Source organism: Etheostoma spectabile, chromosome 3, assembly GCF_008692095.1.
Source record: "Etheostoma spectabile isolate EspeVRDwgs_2016 chromosome 3, UIUC_Espe_1.0, whole genome shotgun sequence".
Taxonomy (NCBI): domain Eukaryota; kingdom Metazoa; phylum Chordata; class Actinopteri; order Perciformes; family Percidae; genus Etheostoma; species Etheostoma spectabile.
The window spans coordinates 17,015,785-17,037,505 of NC_045735.1; the positions used below are offsets into that span (position 1 = coordinate 17,015,785).

General features: G+C 41.2%; 1 protein-coding gene across 7 annotated transcripts in view; it reads right to left on the reverse strand.

Annotated features, from left to right (window-relative positions):
* plch1 (phospholipase C, eta 1) overlaps window positions 1-21,417 on the reverse strand; it is a 66,726-nt gene extending 45,309 nt beyond the window's left edge. For 2 of the 7 annotated variants that reach the window (XM_032512265.1, XM_032512264.1), the window contains exon 1: window positions 1,744-2,136. In XM_032512265.1, the coding sequence (XP_032368156.1) occupies window positions 1,744-1,921 (178 nt within the window). In that variant the 5' untranslated portion in view covers window positions 1,922-2,136. Of the gene's footprint in view, window positions 1-1,743; window positions 2,139-2,160; window positions 2,273-8,104; window positions 8,721-11,044; window positions 11,167-21,161 lie in introns of those variants that run through there. The other 5 variants (XM_032512271.1, XM_032512270.1, XM_032512266.1 and 2 more) reach the window with 4 other exon arrangements.
* Between the last annotated feature and the right edge of the window lie 304 nt (window positions 21,418-21,721).

A 21,721-nucleotide genomic window follows, 5' to 3' on the forward strand; every position in this document is an offset into this window, starting at 1 on the left:
GTACGAGGATTTACAGCACTGCACGATCTGTTCCACCGGGAAGCTAACGTTAGTTTGGCTAATGGCTAATTCGGCTAACCTAAAATCTAAAATAGACTTTACAGCAATAACTATAAAGAGAAGTATTGATTGTATTTTGAATGAGCACAAGTAAAATAGAACGGACGTAACAGCTGTAATATATTTTAACAGCTGGTTTTATTCCCGCTAAATAAAACCTGAAAACGACCGTTTCCCCACTTTTTGCCCCAGCTGATAAATGATCCAGACTGATTGACAGCGGTCCTCTAGAGTGAACAGAACTGCGTCCATGGCAACGGTGTGTTATACTTAGCAACGGCCTGTTATCAAGAAAATAACAGACCGCATTCTACAGTAGAATTAAACCAAGCCATGTAATAGGCTCTATGTATATCTGTATTTATATTTTTCCATTACGAGTACTTTTTCAATATCATCTATACTATGGTTACTTAGTTTTGCTATATTATTTAATTACATATTATTCAATTTAATTTCACGTCACTTACATTGCAATGTTTTTTGTACCATGCCCACCTCACTTTACTTTACAATACCTTTTATATAATGCCACTTTACATTCATTCAGTACTTCTTGCACATTGTCTGTTGCCTGTTGGTTTGCTTTTACTGTAGATCCTGCTGCTGTAAGAAGGGAATTTCCCCACTGTGGGATGAATAAAGTATTATCTAATCTAATTTAATAAATGGCCAATGAATGATGAAATGAATTATTATCAGTTAGAGATAATATATAAATTCTTGATTGGCTTTGCGTGAGATCTCTTGTTAAGATTTGGTCAGAGGGTGATGACTCTAATGGACCAAAGATCCAGTCCAAAAGTTAATCATAAATTATTCATAATTACAAAAATTCATATTCAGCAGCATCTGCCTGATCCTTCATGCACTATTCATGTGACATAAGGATCCACCACCCGAACTATCCAAGTCAGTCCTACTGTGAATGAAATCAAATCTCATTGTTGGCTTAGCTCTCATCACCTGAAGGTTTGTTTTGTGTGCTGAAGTTTATTCAGATTATGAACAAAAACTGAATGACATTCGCACATAATGATTGCTAAGATGAGCGGTAAAATGCACAGTAATCAACACAACAAGATTTATCTTCTCGTGCATGTAATGAGCAACATCTCATTAAGACAAGCTATACAGGTTCAAAGTTATGGTGGCAGAAAATGAGCAGTTTGATCATCACGGGGATATTCTGATACATAAACATAAGCTCCTGCTCTTTTATTGGGCTATAAATAGCACCAGCAAGCAATTTGTTTAATAAGCAATATGTTTGTCCACACATATTTAGTCTGTGAAAGAAAACCTGCAGTAAGAAAAACATAAGGACGGGTGGTTTTACACGAGATATATCAATTTAAGTGGAAGATGCAATGGGGGCCACGCGTGCACACAATCTGTGTGGGGACCCATCATTGACTTAATGCATTCCCTAGCCCCTTATCCTAACCTTAACCATCACAACTAAATGCCTAACCTTAACCCTTACCCCCACCCTAACCAGAACCTAATTCTAACCCTAATCCTAAAACCAAGTCTTAACCCTCAAACAGCCCTTTAAAGTTGTGGGGTTCGGCATTTTGGCCCCACAAAGCTGTCCGGACCCCACAAGTATAGTGGATTCCCAGGTTTTGCACCCCACAAATGTGGTTAAACAAGAACACACACACACAAACACACACTTACCAATTTGCGCTAGCCTGCATTTCTGTGGTACAGCCACGGTGCCACCAATGTGGTAGACGTTACGCGCCAGGAGAGTTGCGACAGTTAACACGGCCGATTTTTCAGCGTAACCATAAAAAAAAGTGGATCGTACTTTATTAGCAGATAATGTTTTGGGACCTAAATAAATTTCCTCCATTCTCTCTGCAGAAAATAAGGAGCCAGTAGGAGTCCTCCTTTGCTCAGATCCAGTTTGCAACACACTCCACCTGTAGCTAAAACTCCTTTGCTATTCCTCACATCAGATTTGACAGACTGGCTTCAGACAAAAAGCCGGCACACCAAAACCCCCGTTCATCCTCCTCTGTACCGTCCTGTGATCTGTGGCGACCCCTTCCACTGACAGTCTCCTCTCTGAAAACACACACACGTTTCCACCTTTCTCCTGGTCATCTGTTCTCCACTCCCACTTCCTGCTCTTCCCAGCCGCCTCTCTTTGATGTTTGCAGGTCTCTCAGAAGATGTGCCGCTGTGCAAACATGCAACCCTGACGCACAAACTTAGATTGAGCATTCATCAGCTCCAGTAATTTTTCTATTGTTTATGGAGCGATTATGAAGAGTAAGGGAGGAATACGGAGAGTGCAGCAGATGTTTGCCTCTGCATATCAGCTGGGTTCATCAAGGGGCAACTAGAGGACTAGAAGGATAACAACGATGACATAACATTGCATAAAAATCCAAAAGTAAAAGCATGATCTAATGGGATGACATGTGTGGTGTGTGTGTGTGTGTGTGTGTGTGTGGTACAGGAGAAGAGTCACCAACAGCACATCTGTCCATCTTGTACCAAAACACCACTGCAATCATGTCACACAGGCTTTTCCCTCCTAAGGGTGAAATCCTCCTCGCCCACGTTCCACTATGTGTACTGATATGTTCATAATAGACCAGCATATCAGGGCGACACCATTCTTTAGTAGCAACACAATACCATAGAAACTAAGAACGTGATTTGACTTTGATGGGGAAACCCACGGAGCTCTATTTTCCTAAAATAGGGCACAAAAGCACAAATGCAAGCAGAATCTTCAGGGGCAAACACAAGTCGACGTGACCAGCAAATTTAGCAGTTTTGCCAACCAGGCAAAGCAGGGCGCAACAGAACTGAATATATTACCAGTGGGAGGGATATACAATCAACAGGTGGACACAGGGGGCTATTTTTCAGTAATAAACGTCATTACAGTCTGTCTACTGCCTCTGCGTTGTAGGTAATTGTCTTGAATTTAACAATGTCAAATTCTGTAGGTAATTTCATTTTTTTTAAATGAGTAATTTCGTACTGTCAGAAAAATGTATCAAACTAGAAGAAAGTCTTGTTTTCAGAGTAGTTAAGCAGGCAGCATGATTATGAATATCACTGCAGCAGATGACAAACCCGAAATGACACCTCAACTAATCTCATCTCTCTCATTTCTTCTTCATGAATTTGGGGTTACGTCAGCCTGTCTTCACCACGTTTCACTGTTCCTCTCAGGACATTCAACAGTTGGTGAAATTAAATTAGTAAGGCGCGCAGCTTCAGCTCGATGACTCTGGTATGAATGCGTGGGGAAATCAGGCTCCTCCATGGAGGGACAAAAGTCAGAAGCACATTTGTGACAGTACTGAGCTTGAGCCTTGCTCCACCAGTGTGATGGCCACTGGGTGGTCATATTCATTCAAGCATTAATCCTACATTATAATCCTAATAACAACTAAGGAAGTGACATTTACTCATTTTGTCTGCCTGTTTGTTTCTGGTCAGGCCTGGAGCTGTTGTTCGCATGCATTAAAGGTGGAGGGCCAGCCTGAATTAGTTGTCAGTCAAGGCTAACACAGATAGACAGACAGTCATACCAGTGGGACCACTGGAGTCTCTAATCCACCTGATGTGTGCCATTGGAAGGAAACACAGGGAAAAATAACCCTGCTTGTATGCAGAGATAACAGACTGCACACAGAGAGGAGTGGAGCTAAACACAAAGCCACATGTCACTCACTGGCTATTTTTTGGTTTATTGAAAAACACACAGCAAGTGCATGTTCACAAAATGGAAACCTAGACAAACAACCAAATTATTGGGATTCTAAAATGTCGTTAAACTGATTGGTAAAATCCCCATACTCGAACAGCAAGAAGAGCAGAAAAAATTTGACACATTGATCATTGAGGATCATAAATGACAATCAGGTCGTTTATATCTGCCATCCAAGGTAAGTGATCCATTTGAGCATTTTCTGATCCACCCCGTCTGTGTTGTAGTTTGTTTGTTGGGGTGGGGGGGGGGGGGGGGACTTTTAATGACATTTTGAACATGTTTAGAGACTAAAAACAGGTTTATAACTTGCCCTGTTTAAGCCTGTTGGGTGCTAACTCTGGCATAAGGATAACACAGTATAGATAGCACCGATTGGTTAGTTTCTTTCTCCACTGACAGACCCGATTGGTTAGTTTTTCTCTCTACTGACAGACATCCACAGACAACAGAGCTACGGGTTGGAATCAACCAGAATTCTCCTTTAAGAGGGTTTGGAGTTCTTAAACAACATCACTACTTCTGCCTTTTCTCATGAGAGACATCAGTCTTCATTCACACAACAACAAGAGGTCACATGGAAGCCTGCAGCTTTCTCTACACCCACTCATCCACTGCCCTTCCTTGGGTCCTGAGCAATACACCTGCCATGAAATACTTGCCTCCTCTAGCAATGGTAGATTGCTTTATTTACTAACAGCGAGCTATTTGGGACCAGGCTATTCCCAGGAACAAAGGAGATCATTCCAAAAGTTACATTGCTGATGTTTGAAACGTTTAAGTTTGCTACAATATCACACCTCTGCTCTCTCTCTGTGTTCCCTAGTATTATATACAGTCTATGACTGTAAGGAATGACAGAGAGAGAGCTGTACCCAGCATGCCGTTCAGTGGTGTAACAATTAATAGGGGTCCCCTCTCAATACACTACACTGTGTGTACATAACACTCTCGCTAATGTGTCCCGTAGATCGCAGTAGCTCGAACTTAACACTGCACGTCCTCAGTATTACACCTACTGAAGTCGATCGGATGAACAGTGGTCGGGAAAATAGTAAGACAGACAGATACAGACAGGCAGACAGACACAGACAGACATGCTGAGGCACTCATTCTATTTTAATTAGATTAACTTGAATCTCCTGACTTTTCATGTAGCTCATCTGATCAGCTCATCTGATCAGAATTTTATTTTGTCCAATACCACGACCAAATATATCTGCAAAACTAATGGGATTCCCATCAGCCTCAGCTATACTTTCTGTGACTGTTGCCAATTAGCAAATGTTAGCATGGTAACATGCTAAACTAACATGGTGGAAATGATCGCTGCCTGCAAAAAAAAAATGCTAGCATTATCATTGTGGGCATGTTTGCATGCTGATGTGAGAAAAAACGCTAGCATGTAGACTTTGAGAGACGGCCTCAAAATGTGGTTTTCAGGGTTTGGATTTCATGTTTACCTTCTAAATGCACCCTACCTGCAGGACTTCAACGCTTCCCATTCTACAGCAGCATTACGCAAGTGAGTCTAAACTTTTCATACCCGGGGGTGGGGGGGGGACATATTCAAATTTAAATACCTTTTAAAGCAAATGCACAAAACCTGGAAGGAAGAAGCCAAAAATAGGTTAGTGTACCCTCTTTTTGCAAGGTAAAAAGGTTAGGAAACCTAGTGAAATGATGAGTCAAAAGAGGGCAAACACTCACAAACACACACACACACTTTGGCCTAATTAAGAGCGCTCAAGGCAGCGCTCAAACCGCCAATGCTATAAATGGGTTCCTAGGTGCCCCCCCCCCCCCCAGGTGCAGAGTGGCACCGGAATGAAAATGAACTGCAGCATGATAATGCATTCACCAATGATGCTACAGGGGGCTCCCCGAGTGGAGTAGTTCAGCACTAACATCAAAAGAGGAAACTAAAGCCTGTGTGTGTGTGTGTGCGTGCGTGAGTGCGTGCGCGTGTGTGTTGATGTTCCTGCAACGTTCAAGCTTCTTCTTTCTTCCTCCCTAAACCAGGCTGGATTGCTGTGAGATACAGTAAAAACCAGACTGCCATGCAAACTGTCTGATCTCAACTGCTTCAAACGTTGGAGAGAAGCTGCTGTAGCTGCTTTCCTGAAGCTTCATATCGGGACGCAGGACTAAAAGGGTTGGCTACACAGCTAAGTGGACTGTGCTTCTGGGTAGCTTATTAACTGCTAAGGGGATGAAAGCAAGTAAAATAAAAGCCCGTTGTTATGGATAATGTGCCTCCCATTTCTCAACGTGACGCAGGTAGAGCCACTTTACACAGAGGATAGCCTCCCAGTAGGATTTAGGAGCTGATGGTTCACTATCCCATCCCATATGCTTAATGCAAAAACAAATGGGACGTGCCAGGGGTTAAGTCAACATACAAGCTGACATAGTAACAGTGCTTCAAAATCAAGTGGAAAACAAAGATGGATGTTGGTGGCTCTCTGATATCAGAGATGAGAAGCTAGTTGATGTACAATATTGAATATTGAATATTGAATTGAATTTTTGTTAAACAGGTGAGGGTAGGGTAGGGTAGGGTAGGGCGGGGTATGGTATGAGACCCTGAGTACCGGTTACAAAATATTGCTCTTTACTTAGAGCAAATTGCCAACATAAACTATTCTAGAATTGGCAAGACAGTAATTTAATAAGGAAGTACCTGATCAGATGTCCAAAACCAACTTTTGGCATTTTGACAGTTTTCAATAGTAAAAGCAACAGATTTCAGTCGGTACTAAAATAGTATTGAGGTTTAATTTCCAGGAGAGAGGAGAGGAGAGAGGAATTGGTTCAGAAAAATGTGGTACTATCTTATTTAGACTTACTTCAAGGAATTTGCATAAATTTGACATGAGATTTTGATTTGAATCAATAACTATTTGATCAGACATTTAATGCGTTTTTGGTACATTATGGTTTTTAATACTCAAAAACACAATTCTGTCGGTATCAATAAACTATTCAGTAGAGGAGAGTGAAAATAACAAGGTTATATAAATAAAAAGAGGAGAAGAGCTAAAAGGATGAGAGTGTGTTCTCCCTTGGTGTCTCTCAGCTGTTTTTCTGCCCTGGAGCGACAGAAAGAAAGAGGCAGAGACAAAATTGGGGGGTGCATGCTGAGATTCATCATCATAAGTACAGGAGAGACACATGAGGAAAAACACATTTAACATGAAAAATGAAGGAGATTAACAGCCATGCATGTGCCTCCAAACTGTTCTCCCTCCATCATTTTCTCTCCTCTTTCTCCCTCAACAAGGACTCACGGTGCCATGCAACTCTTCTTAGCAGTGTTGAAAGAAATAAAATGAATGAGGAGGTAGCCCTCTTGGACACTGAAGACAACAGGGGTCTTCCTCTCACTCCCCAATGCTCACATAGATAAAGAGAAAACAGGCGCTGCAGGGGCAAAGACTGACAACTTGACACATCCTGCTTTCTAAGTGCCAGGGATGCACAATAATTTTGACAACATAAGAGAGCAAAAGGGTCGCTCTAATTGCCGGGGACTATCAGGACATCAATTTTGCCATCAAAGCTGGACGCGAAGTTCTGTCACCGTGTGGGGGCTCAACATGCCCTGCCTGGGTTTCAAGGGACAGCACAATCCGCCCGTTACTGAGCTGTGGCATGTGGTTACGCTATGTGGTCTGTCAGTGGAATCTTCACACGGCGGCGCTGCAGTGACACAACCTATAAACATTTCAGGGATGGTTATTTTTGTGAACAGTGCGGAGGATGCAGGATCGTAAAAGGATGTGGCACAGCCCCAGTGCTGCTATGTGGACCGAGGGCAGAGCAAGTCCAGTCAAAATCCAGAGGCTTTTCTGCCCCCTAGTGACAAGAACCAAGGGGCATTTTCAGCACCAGGGACAGTGTCCCGCTGCTCCACTGCTGCTGCTCCTCATCATATGAAATCAGTTCAGTTTATACATTCACATAACATATCAATAAACAACAAATCAACAGAGGGATATCATGTAATTATTTCTGACGTTTGCCACCCAAAATGTCGATAAACACTCATTATGGCCCAATTAATCCTTCATGCAAATTGACAATTGTCAATTAAGAGTCCTTTCTAAAGTGTTTATAGCAGCGTGGTTATGAAATGTCTCCACAAAATCAATGGAGAAATTACGCATGGGCTTTAGCCTGCATGCAATGTAGGCTAGTCATCCAAAGGAATGTGCTCGCCACACACAGCAGGCTATTCCTCTCCATATGAGACTAAAAAACAACTAATCCAGTGGGGGACGCCTTAAAACTATCACTTACCCTTCTCCAAACTGAGATTTCTGCAAACTTCAAGTTCTGCCATTTAGGACCGGGGTTGTTGGTCTCATCAGGTCCCTCCATGCGTTTTGGACATCATTTTTTATTTCCTAATTGTAGCGGTTCGAAAACCCGTCGAAACATGCCTGACTAGTCCATTTCTCCATGATGATTAGACGTTCACATGAAACGCGCCATGATGATTTTGTCCCCCAAAAAAAAACGAAAAAAAAAAACCGAGCCCATGCACCTCAGCATCTGCCTCCCTGCAGTCTGCGGAGTGAATTCACCAACCACCAAACCTCTCGCATCCAAAGCCGCTGCGCGCACATCCTCTCCTCTCACCAGGCGCAACGCTGAAGCAAAGCGATAAGCCGATTACTCGCAGGCTCGTCGGACCGACGGACAGTGGTTGTTAAAAAGCAAGAGTGAGCGAGAGCAGTGGCTTTGGCATTTTGGCCATTTCAACAGCTTTGGTCGAAAGTCCTGGTTCAGCTGTTTGGGGACCGTTTGAATTCCCCACCAAACTTAACTCGTGTAACAGCCTTTTGTGTGTTAGTTTTTTCAGTTTGTCAGCTGTTCCTCGGTGAATATTCGTAGGAGGATAGAACCATTGCTTAGGGATGTCGGCGCTATGAGCCACTTTACGCGGTGTGTCGCGTTGTAGCTATGAAGACTTCCTCAGAGACGCAGCAGCTATGTGTAAACATTCATTGTAGGTAGAGCCTACAGCTTTTTCATTGTGTGTGTGTGTGTGTGTGTGTGTGTGTGTGTGTGTGTGTGTATGTGCGTGTGTGTGTGTGTGTGAGTGTGTGTCAGCCTCAAGTTAAGTTGAGTCTATTCCCAAATGAAGGTTTGATCAATCAAGAGCTACCAGATTAGTCTTGCTCATTGGTCCACGTTAAAACCATTTAATTTAGGATTGCAGAAGACAATTCAACTATGTAGTGACTAAACGCGCGCACACACACACACACACACACACACACACACACACACACACACACCACACACACACACACCACACACACACACACACACACACACACACACCACACACACACACACACACACACAGTTGGTGTGTTGTGTTCAAACAACAAGAGTCAGAGGTTAAATCGAATAGTGCCGTCTGGAAGAACAAACCTGAACACCAGTGCCACACTGAGTTCAATGCTCTGTGTGTGTGTGTGTGTGTGTGTGTGTGTGTGTGTGTGTGTATTAACAAGTACCTGCTGCTCTCCAGTGATTGCTCACTTTGACTTTTTCACCTGCCTGATCACCGACAGCCCCCCCTTCCCTTCAAACCCCCTTTTCACACTGATTTATGTACCACGGCTAAACAAAAAACATCCTCCACCATACAAAAGACTGGAAACACCAGAAGAAAATGGTAGAAGCAGTGTGAAGGGGGAAAACCAGGGGAAGATGAGAGAGGCACATGTTACAAAACGGTTCTGACTAAAGGACAAACTGTTGGGGGCATGAGGGGATGAATACAGACAAAGTTCAGACAGTTCATCCACAGACTACTTTGTTTTTTAAAGATTATTTTTTGGCCTTTATTTTGACAGGAGAGCTGAAGATATGAAAGGGGGGGAAACAACATGCAGCAAAGAGCCACAGGCCGGAGTCAAACCCAGGTCCGCTGAGTCGAGGAGTAACTTAGACTTAGAGAGACTTAGACTTCTCTTTATTGATCCTTTTGGGATGACTCCCGCGAGGAAATTGAAAATTCCAGCAGCAGTTTTAGCCAGAAAAAAATAGATAAAAAAGACAGCATAAAGACAACAAAATAACAGTAATAACAATAATATTAATAATAATAATAATAACTGTCCCTCCACATATGGGCACCCGCTCTACCAACTGAGCTATCCGGGCGCCCATCCACAGACTATTTGTTCTGTTTTTCCTCCCTTTTATCCCGCTAGCATCTTAAACTCATTAAATGTAAAGGTGCTAGAATATGTAAACAGATTATGTTATCGTGTAAGAAAGGATTGGGGGGGGTGGAGGGGTGATGCAATCTCCCTTTAATAGGAATATATGAAAAAACTCTGACTTGGAGAAACTGGTTCATCCATCATCATCCACAACAGAGTAGTGAAGCAGTCAAGCCTGATATCTACTACGGTTCGCTGACAATTACAAAGTACACACTCAGTGTGTGGCACACGGTCTGCAGGGCTAGGGTGTGGACCCTGGCTATAGTAAGTCAAGAAGAGGCTTTAAGTGATCTGTCTGCTGGAGGTGTGACAGCCACAGAGGCAGACAGAGATCCGAGACTTGTTATGGATTTGTCTGGCGGATCTGTCACTGTGCAGCGTGACCGCCTTAAAACTCATAAACCATCAATCAAAATGATGTACTCATTTCGGCTTTGAGGAGGACAAAAAAAAAAAAGCACTATTTGCTGTGATTTGTTAAATCCTATGTAATAAAACGTTAACCAGAATTCATGTACACGCCAGGGTACTCAAGTTGATGCATGCAGATATTAAGCCGTAGAATAGTACGTGCATCTCCTTGGACATAATGGTTTCTCCTTTATTTTTAACTTTTCACTGTATGACTTATACGTATAAATCCGCCATGAAGACAAATGTGTTTTAATAGGTCAGGTGATGTAACCTGCTAATACACATTTTGTATTTAGACTGAATAACATTCAGTTTTTTATTCTTGCCACACAATGATTTATTGGCTTGCAGCAGGGTGTGTTTCAGTAAATAGTTAATAATATTGATGTCAACAGACATCTGCTGTCTGCGATATATAAAAGCATGAGTGTTTGAGGCACAATAGTGGAGACGAGTCTCCCTCTGCTGTTCATTCCGATGACATGCAGTTATCAAAGAGAATGTATACTATACTACGTTCTGTTCAGTAATCTGTGTGTGTGTGTGTGTGTGTGTGTGTGTGTGTGTGTGTGTTTTTTACCGTGAAAGGTGCTGTTGTCTGTCAGGAAGTGGCGGCGGTACTGGGGCTCTCCTTTCCTGTTCACTACCCAGGCGCTCATGGTGAGAAGAGGCGGGACGCAGGATGACGGACAGTTGGACGACCTATGAAGGAGAAGAGAATTTCACTAGAGCTGCAAAGATGAATCGATTAGTAACCATTAAACTATTCGCCAACTATTTTTGATGATTGGTTGGAGTAAATTTCAAGAAAGAAAAGTTAAAATTCTCAGATTTCAGCTCCCCGAATGTCTTCTCTCCTCTGTGACAGGAAACTGAATATCTTTGAGTTGTGGACAAAACAAGACATTTGAGGACGTCATCTTGGGCTTTTTGGGAAACACTGATCCACATTTTTCACCACATAACTAATCGATTAATTAAAATTGACGGATTCATTGAAAATAAAAAAGCAGCCCTAAATTTAACTGTGTTGTCCAAAGATATAGCAGGTATTAAATTCATCTAAAAAGGTAATTTGATGACATACTGTATGTATGTATAATATGTATAATAAAAACTACTGCAACTTGTGCTCCCAAATCTCAGGACAAACAGCGCAAGATGCAGTTTAAAAGAAGGAAACTGGTTTATAAGAGCATAAGAGATTGAGTAACTATATGGAGATTTTGCTGGGTTATTATTTCAAATAAAATGTTGATGAATTATTCACTGGTAGCTTGTTTTGGGAGATAGAACTAAGACAGAATATTGACAGAACTTGCAATGCCCTGCAATTCAAGACAAATGATTGGATCAATGCAGATTTTATTTTGAAATGTATTCTTCTTGTGGCAGAGAGAGCATCATCACCTCTCTACATGCAGTAGCCCATACAGTGGCTTAAGAAAGTTTACACCCCCCAGCTAAAGTTGGTTAAAAAGAAGAATAAAAAACATCTTTTGGAAATTGATCTTAATGCCTTAATTAAAAACAATGTAGGAAAATCCAACCTTTTAAGGACACCAATTTTCTTTGTGAATGAATAATGTATTGTAAATAAATAAATGTTCTTCCTTAAAATACAGGGGGCATAAGTATACACCCCCGTATGTTAAATTCCCATAGAGGCAGGCACATTTTTATTATTTTTTTACAATAACGGCCAGTTATTACAAGGATCAGGATACTTTGCATCTTGATAAAGTTCCCTTGGCCTTTGGAATTAAAATACCCCCCCCATCATCATCACATACCCTTCACCATACATAGAGATAGGCATGGGGAAGTTTCCATAACATTATCTCTCAATGCAAATCAAACCAGCTGTTAAGCTAACTGAAATAACACCATGCCAATCTCTGGGTATGGTGAAGGGTATGTGATGTGTGTGTGTGTGTGTGTGTGTGTGTGTGTTGTGTGTGTGTGTGTGTGTGTGTGTGTGTGTGTGTGTGTGTGTGTTAATTCCAAAGGCCAAGGGAACTTCATCAGGATGCATAGTATCCTGATCCATGAAATAACTGGCCTTTAAAAATAAAAATGTGCCTCCCTCTATGGGAATTTAAAATAGGGGGGGTGTATACTTATTCCCCTGTATTTTAAGGAACAACATTTATTTATTTACAATACATTATTCATTCAAAAAGAAAATTGGTGTCCTTAAAAGGTTGGAATTTCCAAAACTCTTTGGAATTACGGCGTTAAGATGAATTCCCAAAAGATGTTTTTTTTTTTATTATTCTTTTTAATCAACTTTAGCATGGGGGTGTAAACTTACGCAAGCCACTGTATGTGTTTTTTTTAATTGTTGTTGTGGTCATGAAATGCTGCCTCTATATCTCTACCATGAACACATGCTTTGATCTTTACTAAATGGTCATCCTACCATTTTCCCTCCCTCTAGCCAGTTCCGGTTGTTCACCTTTTTGTGTCCATTTGAATTTTGAAATCTCTCCCCATGTGTTCCCATTCATCTTCCTTCCGTTTCTCCTCGCCAGTATTCCCGGATTCCCACTTTTCCACGACTTCCTCCTGATCAATTTACATTCCTACCTCTCCTACTGGCAGTTTCACTGCTTAGTGTTTCCCCACCTGTTGCTGGTCTGTGATTTATCTCACACACACACACACACACACACACACACACACACACACACACACACACACACACACACACACACACACACACACACACACAGCCTCTGGGCAGTTATTGGCGTCTGGTGCCGGCCGACCCGTGGAGAGATGACTGTCTGGTAGAACAAGTAGAGCTCCCAGGTTAAGTGTCTCTGAAGTGAAAGTACCTTCCTGTGACCCTGCCACCACCTCACTTTAAAACACAGAAGCCTGTGATGTCTGTGGTGTGTGTGTGGCAGACCATATGGACCCACTCATTCTGTTACTGTAATACGACACCCATGTTGTGGTCAATCAGTGTGTGAGAACACAGCCAACATGGATAACCTCAACGTATTTTAGGAGTTTTTTATAGCGCAATAAATCCTCTGCTCTTTTAGTTCTAGATTAGATAAGCAATGCTTAATATATGTTCCTTTGAATAATGTTATCAGTTATATTTTATTATTAGCAATGCAATATTACCCTGTACTATGGTTGGTGCTCGTGCAGGACATCAGAAAAAGGCAAAAAAGGTCCCATGTCATGAAAATGTCACTTGTATATGAGTTCCCCCAGCCTGCCTATGCCCCCCCCCAGTGGCTAGAAAGGGCAATAGGTTTAAACCGAGTCCTGGGTATGAGATGGACCTTGCCCCTTATGAGGTCATTAGGGGCAAGGTTACCTCCCCTTCTCTGCTTTGAGAATTTGGCCCACCCATGAGAGAGAGACATCATGGCTTTCAAACGAGCAAAGTGGCAGTTGGTTAAGGCCACACCCCCAGCTTCTAACTTGCCCCCCCCCCTCCTCCTCCTCAATAACTATATAGACTCAGAAATGCCACATACTAAGGAAAGTTCTTTGTGGACCTGGCTCTAGTGGCTGGACATCTGCACCAAGGCTGAATTTGGGAAAGAGACTTCCGATACAGTATTAGAGGACCACTAAGGTCAATATAAAAGAGACTTCAGATCCAGTATTAGGGGACCACTAAGGTCTATATAAAAGACACTTCAGATACAGTATTAGGGACCACTAAGGTCTATATAAAAGAGACTTCAGATCCAGTATTAGGGGACCACTAAGGTCTATATAAAAGAGACTTCAGATCCAGTATTAGGGGACCACTAAGGTCTATATAAAAGAGACTTCAGATACAGTATTTGGGGACCACTAAGGTCTATATAAAAGAGACTTCAGATACAGTATTAGGGGACCACTAAGGCCTATATAAAAGAGACTTCAAATCCAGTATTAGGGGACCACTAAGGTCTATATAAAAGAGACTTCAGATACAGTATTAGGGGACCACTAAGGTCTATATAAAGATACTTCAGATACAGTATTAGGGACCACTAAGGTCTATATAAAAGAGACTTCAGATACAGTATTAGGGACCACTAAGGTCTATATAAAGAGACTTCAGATACAGTATTAGGGACCACTAAGGTCTATATAAAAGAGACTTCAGATACAGTATTAGGGGACCACTAAGGTCTATATAAAAGAGACTTCAGATACAGTATTAGGGACCACTAAGGTCTATATAAAGAGACTTCAGATACAGTATTAGGGGACCACTAAGGTCTATATAAAAGAGACTTCAGATACAGTATTAGGGACCACTAAGGTCTATATAAAAGAGACTTCAGATACAGTATTAGGGACCACTAAGGTCTATATAAAAGAGACTTCAGATACAGTATTAGGGACCACTAAGGTCTATATAAAAGCATCCAAAGAGCACCATGTCATGGGACCTTTAACAGACATCCTGAAAAAACTGAAACTAACATCAAGCAAAAGGATTCACTTATACAACAAAGCCATGGGAAAGTTCTACTTAGAGGAAAGCAGACCTTCATGTTATAAGCACCGAAAATCATCGGAGCGCTGCTTTTCTTTATAGTCATTAAACTGTGCTTCGTCTTGTGCCTGCAGGGCCTCTGAGCGGCTCTGAACTCACTGCAGAGCGGCCCCTCGTGGTTTACTGCTTAATTACAGAATAATGTTTCTAAATTACCATTTATTTTCATAACAGAGTCTAAATTAGAGATAGGAGCCGAGCGGAGGTGGGTGACTGGAGACACTGTATGAGCAGCTTCAATGGCACGTCAGGTCGTGATACAGCTAGATTATAACCACAAAACCTGAAGTCACGTTGCAAGAAGTTACCAGAATGTGCAAGTTAGGCTGCACAAAGTAACACAGCAAATATGATCAGAGATCTTAAAGTGTCTATAATGCTCTAACATCTTATCCATTTGACATTGGTCATTCATATTTTTGTGGTACTGAAATAATCAAACTGAACCAAAGGCAATTACTACATATTTGCATACTGGGCTTGTATTGACCAGTGAAAGCAAAGTATCCCACTACCAAATTAAAAGGAATAGATCCAACATTTTGGGAAATACACTAATTGTCCATTAAATATGACGCTACACAGCCAGCCGCTTGTTAGCTCAGCTTAGCATACTGGATGTAGTGACTATGTCCAATACTTTGCCTCTACTGTTTGCTAATTTGGATTATTGTTTCTAACGTGTACTCTTTCTAACAATGTGCATTCCTTTCCAATAGTTTACATTCGAGGCGTTTATTTTCTGTAGCCTTACAGGGTCCACTTAACTCAGCAAAAGTCCAAAAACCATAACATAATCCGAGCATCGTTAAAAACTGGTTGCTTCTCTTCTTCAATTAACAACACCTGTTTGCATCAATACAGAAACTTAAATTACCAAAAGCCAGCCTTAGCCTTGATAAAACAATGCAATACATTACCCCCCGTGGCTTGGAGGAAAGCCATCTGTATGGCTGCTACAGCGGATATAAGAGGAAGAAGCTGGCTCTGCCATAAGTTAACGAAATCCATCTACCAGCACCCCAAAAGTTCACTAATTAACACATTCATTCTCTTTTGTTTAAAAACGGAAGGTTTTGTCCCGGACTATTTCTTGGACAAGAGCAGTGTCTGCCTGGAGTCCTGTGGTTTTTGTGAGATTGCCAGCGAACCAACGGAGGCTGTTTCATAAACAGATTAAGGAAACAAGAAATAATGTGTATGTCAGTGATTTTAAGAGGAGCTGGTAGGTGGATTTGGTACCTTAGGATAGAGACAGGCTAGCTGTGTCCTCCTGTTTCCAGGGGGTATTGATCTTGTCACTTGTGACAGTGAATAAACTTATTTGCCAAAATGTCAAACTATTCCTTTTAATAATAGCAACAGGTTAATGAATCAAAAATAAAAACACATAAGGTTTAGAAATCAAACCAGTACAAACTAAGTGTGTGTCAGTGCATGTAAAGTGAGTAAGTAAAAGGACTCTCTTCTTCCGACTGTGTGTAACACTAGTAGCCTTCTCATCTATAAAAGGGCCCAGACCTCAGGGGAATACAGCCCGCTCTTAGTCTATCAGGCCACTGGGAGAGAAAGCAGCTTAAAATAAATGTTTGGCTGCCAGACCGCCTGATGAGCCCGTCTATCTCAGGCCCTGGCAGGAAGTAGGTCGAGGATGCCCCCAAGTTAAAAAAGAATCAAGTTTTGTTGTAGTAGATATGTGAATCTAACAGAAGTAATTGAATCTGAAACATGTTGAAGCAGCATTTTAGAATGCTACTTTCACTGTTCCTGTCTGTCCTGCATCTTAAACACACAACTGACAGGATGGCAATCCATTTGTATATCCAGGATGTGGAAGATGCAGTGCTAATGCAGGAGATGGCTGAATAACCATTGGCGATATATATATTGCCCCTAGGCCCGTGGGTTAATATTGTCTAGTCTTTCAAATGTAACATTTGAGAGCAGGCCTTATTTGTTGCAGCAATAAATAAATTGCATTAAAATAGAAGTAAAAATAGTGCAAAAATAATAACATGCAGGGCCATAAGTTTAACTCAAGATTTTGGAACATTTTCAATTTTAATGACCATCTGTTTTAGGTCTTCATTTGCAGTTGAGTAGCAATAATAAAAACAACTGAGCCACCTGCCAGTCTGTCATTATCAAACACAATCAAAAAAATACAGCTATGGATGAATCAAATTGATTCAATACATTGCCCAGCCCTACATGGATGAGATGTCTAGTACTTATGCATTTTTATTAAAGAACACTTTTTTGTCTAACTTTAGTCATAATTTTGCCTTACTGATCATTTTCTTTGCCTTATGGGCCTTCATTGTAGCAATGTCTGTGTTACTATGGCCAAAACTATGAACACAAGACCCACATTGTAAATAAACCATAAGTCTTCTTAAGGGGCTGTTTAGTATTAATGGCACATGTGGCATGGCACAAATCAACCCTCATATATGGATCTGTATGCAACTAGGACCCTTTCATGACACACTGGCACAAAAACAGCAGCATCTGTCACCCCATATTGACACATGCCAAAAAGCACTCTAGACATGAATAATGAGATATACAATGGTGGTTCTATGTCATGTGAACCAACTGCCATAAAACTCTACTTATTAACCATAATTAGAGTTTTGTTTTTAATCTGTAGCGGTCTGTGGTTGTGCCTTTCTATAAAAGCACAAGTACAGGCTTAAATCCAACCCGGTAATGTTGCTCCCTTTAGATCTCCCTTCACTACAAGTCAGCTGGGAGGATGAGGATCCGAATGGCCTCCGGCCTGTACACCACCTTGCCGTTCTGTAGAGTGAGTAGCTTGTAATTGCTTGTTAGGCGGTTATCAGAAAAGAGAGCAAACAGTCTTGGTATGATGATGGCTAGACAACTGGTTTCCACAACCTGAGTGCTCCTTAGCTTAAAGACTCACTGACATATAGACGTATATGGTGTTAGGGGAAAGAAAGCATTATTCATTCATGAAATTATACAATTCATGTCAAATACCTGAACTCTGTGGTGCATCACTACAGTTTGTATGGCTGCTAAAATGTAATCAACTTAATTATCTGTATATTATTTTTATACTTCAAAGGCCACATTTTTACTTCATTTTAAAAATAATTTACATGTTTAAAATACTCGCGCTGCAACTGACCGATTAAACCGATTTTATTGTAATTTTTCAGATAGTTCTTAATTAATCTATTTATTGTTGGTTCACTTAAATATCTGAATATAGTGGAATTCCCACAGTGACATTCTGAAATAGCTTGTTTTGTCTGACCGACACTCCAAAACCCCGACGATATTCAATTTATAATAATACAAGAAGGCTGCAAATCCTCACATTTTAGAAGGAGAATTTGACAAGTCAGCTTCGAGGAAGAGGAAGTTGTAACATCTGAATTGTCCTGCCTGTGCCGTTTCAGCGAGCCTTGGACCTGATAAGGAAACACAGCGAGCCTTGAGGCAGCGAGGTTACTGAGGGGTCACAGTTGTTACAGAGGGGCAGTGGGGCTATCTGAGGTGATCAACAGACGCCGTATTAACATTATGGAGCCATAAAACAGAAAAAAAAAGAAAATAAGAAGCCGCAAACTGAGGAATGTCCTCTGCAAAAGTGCAGGTTCCTAACTGATGTACTGTCTAGATATCATGCTGAAATATCACGAGAGCATCATGTGATTGGTCCCCTGTCTTGTGTCTGTCTCTGTGTGCGTCTGTTTATGTTTGTGTATGTCTATGTCTGTTTCTGCATATGCCGTATTATTTGTGAGCTGTGGGTGTCTCTCTCTCTCTGTTGCGTTCTTTTTTACTCCTTCCCGTCGTTTCTTTGTATTTTCTTTGGCCCTGGGACATGTTCTTATCTCTCAGTGTATTGTTTTGTAATTATTCTTAATTTCTACATAAAAAATGTGATCACAAAATAAATACCACAAGAGCGTTTATGTTTAAAAATGAAGTGCCTAACATAAAATGTTTTAGTGAAGAGGATCATTAAGATTCATAATCTATTCTTAAACATCAAGCAATGATTAATTAATCCAAAATACGCTATTGATCTATAATACCATTACTTTAGGTAAAAAAAAATCCCATCTCCAGAGCCAGAACATCAAGTGTACGGCCATGTATTGGAAACTTTAAGCTCAATCTTATTTTAACTGTCATGTGTGCTGTACTGTGCACGTGTGTGTGGTAGAACGTGTGTGTGTGGTGGGGTGGGGTCGTCTTGCTTTACTGTGAAATTGAGGAATAGTTAAGGCCCTGAGTCCAACCCTCAGATCTATTTCAGGCAGAGACACCCCCTCACCTTTCCCTCCTGTTCCTATCCTTTATGTTTACTGTCTGTTTTAGACATCACCGTCTGCTTAATGTCCTCATTGACAAGAGAGGACTGTTCGGGTTTTTGCTGGAGAGACGGCTGAGTTGAAACCACATCAGCTGGCCATTCCCATCCCAGTTCAGTGTCTGTAAAAGGACACGAGCAGGTCATGTGATTGGCTTCTGACATGCAGTAAACAACGTGAAAGCTTGTTCTTTGCTTGGCTTTATGGTTCTCTCTTTTACCTAGACACACACTTCTACTAATCACACACACAATTTGGTTCATTTCACAAAAGATTTCACCTCTTAGTCCTCTTCCACCAAAAAACTTCAGTTATTCATGAGGGATCACAGCACCCACAAAGAGTCACGTTCCCACTCCTACAACCCTACACCACACGGTTCACAATACTTTGAGTCACATAATAACAAGGGAGTCACTTTACACACACACACACACACACACACACACACGCACACACACACACACGCACACACACACACGCACACACACACACGCACATGATGAAAAAGCTATGTGTTTTGTAGTTGCTTCCCAGTTTTGTTCATTGTGACTGCAGGTAAAATCTAATATCTGCCTCATTTGGAGAAAAAAACATCAATTAACTGCAAACTGCTCATAAAAAGGGACGGAGTTCGGGCGTTTAGGTCTTTATGCCCATCTCAATTTACCTCTAAGCTCTACACACTGTGCCTGACAAAGACCCTCCTTGTGTGAGATGCTGACAACACTGTGGAAGGTTTATCAGGAGGGAGCGCAAGTTGGAGAGTTACCTTTGCAGTTTTTTTGGTGCTTTTCAGTGTGTGTCACATCCGCGTACTGTCCCTTTAACCCTTGTGTTGTCCTCCCGGGTCAAACATTTGACATTTTTGTCCCTTTTTCAGACTGTTAGCATTCACTAACGCCACCTTACTACCACTAGTTTTACTACTTTTTGTAATTTCTGGTCAATAACCCTCATTCATATAGAATTATACCTAATATTTGAGTTAAAAGAGCAGAAATTATGAATTATTTTGACCAATAGTTAAGATCAGAGGAATAAAAGTGATCAATTGTATTTGCAAAGAGCGTTGTAAGGAATCCAATCCATTTTTTGTGGTAGTTTGGTTAAAAAGAAACCCATCTTTCAGATATATACATTTTTTAAAAGAGTCAAATTTGACCCGAGGACAACACAAGGGTTAAAAAAAATCTGTTTCTTTGTCTTTCACACCCGGGCAGCTAAACACAACCAGTCCAATCAAATCAAAAAATCCCCAAGGATCCTGGTCTGGGACGGGGGAGTGTCCCATCTCTTTCTCTCTGGGATGGCTACCCGGCTGAGAGTAATAAAGGCCTTTGTTCTGCTGGCCTGCTGCAAACCTCTGTTGTTAAAGCACAGTGGGAAGGAGCACCAACATGGGAAACGCATGCAGCTGAAAATGCTTCATCAATCCCAAAGATGAATTATTGAAACATAGTAAACAAGGCAAAGCAGGCTCCATGGCAAAAACAGTTCAGTGATCACATTTGTGGTTGTCAAAAGGATCCATGAACAAAAAAAAAAGAGTTTTGAACCCGATTGCATGTGGCTTACCTGGAGAGGTGCAATAAAGATAAGGATTGAAATGTCTTGAGTTTCTATTTTACAAAGCCTGTCCGGGCACATAACAGGTGCTTGGATACTGTATACAGTATCCTACCAACAAGAAATTTAAAGTGACAGCTAATGATTTGCCATAGTCAGAAAAGTACAGTTAAGTTGAAGAAAATGTTTTTTTTAATTGAGGGAAATGAGAAAAAAAAAAGACAATGCGTCAAATGAAGCATCGCAGGCTTACTTACAGTAGGATACTTCTGTCACTTCAGATTCAGAGTCGGAGACCACGTTGTCAGCTTCCTCACACAATCGTGCCACTTGCACCAGCACGGTAGTCCTTCAGGGTCCCAGCGTCCATGGCACGGGGCCCAAATGGGATAAAAGTCAGTGATAGTCCCAGCGGTGTGGATCCAATGAGAGAAAACGTCCCGACAACTTCACTGGTGTGGACAAGTACCCACCACCGTGTCTTTTCAAATGACTACTACTGCTGTGGGACCAGTGGGTGGGACAAAACCTGGGCTGGATTTCAGAGTGGACTATTTTTCTACAAGAGTCCCGTCCGTCCATTCAAGTTTAGGGACAGAAAAAAAAGAGAAACAGACTATTAAAGTATTGTGTTCTCCAAAAAAGAAGAACACTGACATAAACCCTTATTGCAACAACAACTTATTTTTATTTAATTGGCTGTTAATTGCATATTTGACATTGTAATTAATCCCCTCAGGTTTTTTTTTTTAAATGAGTCAAAGGGTGCTAAATCAATCCTCCCATGAAGTTTCAACCAAATTTCTGATTGTATAAA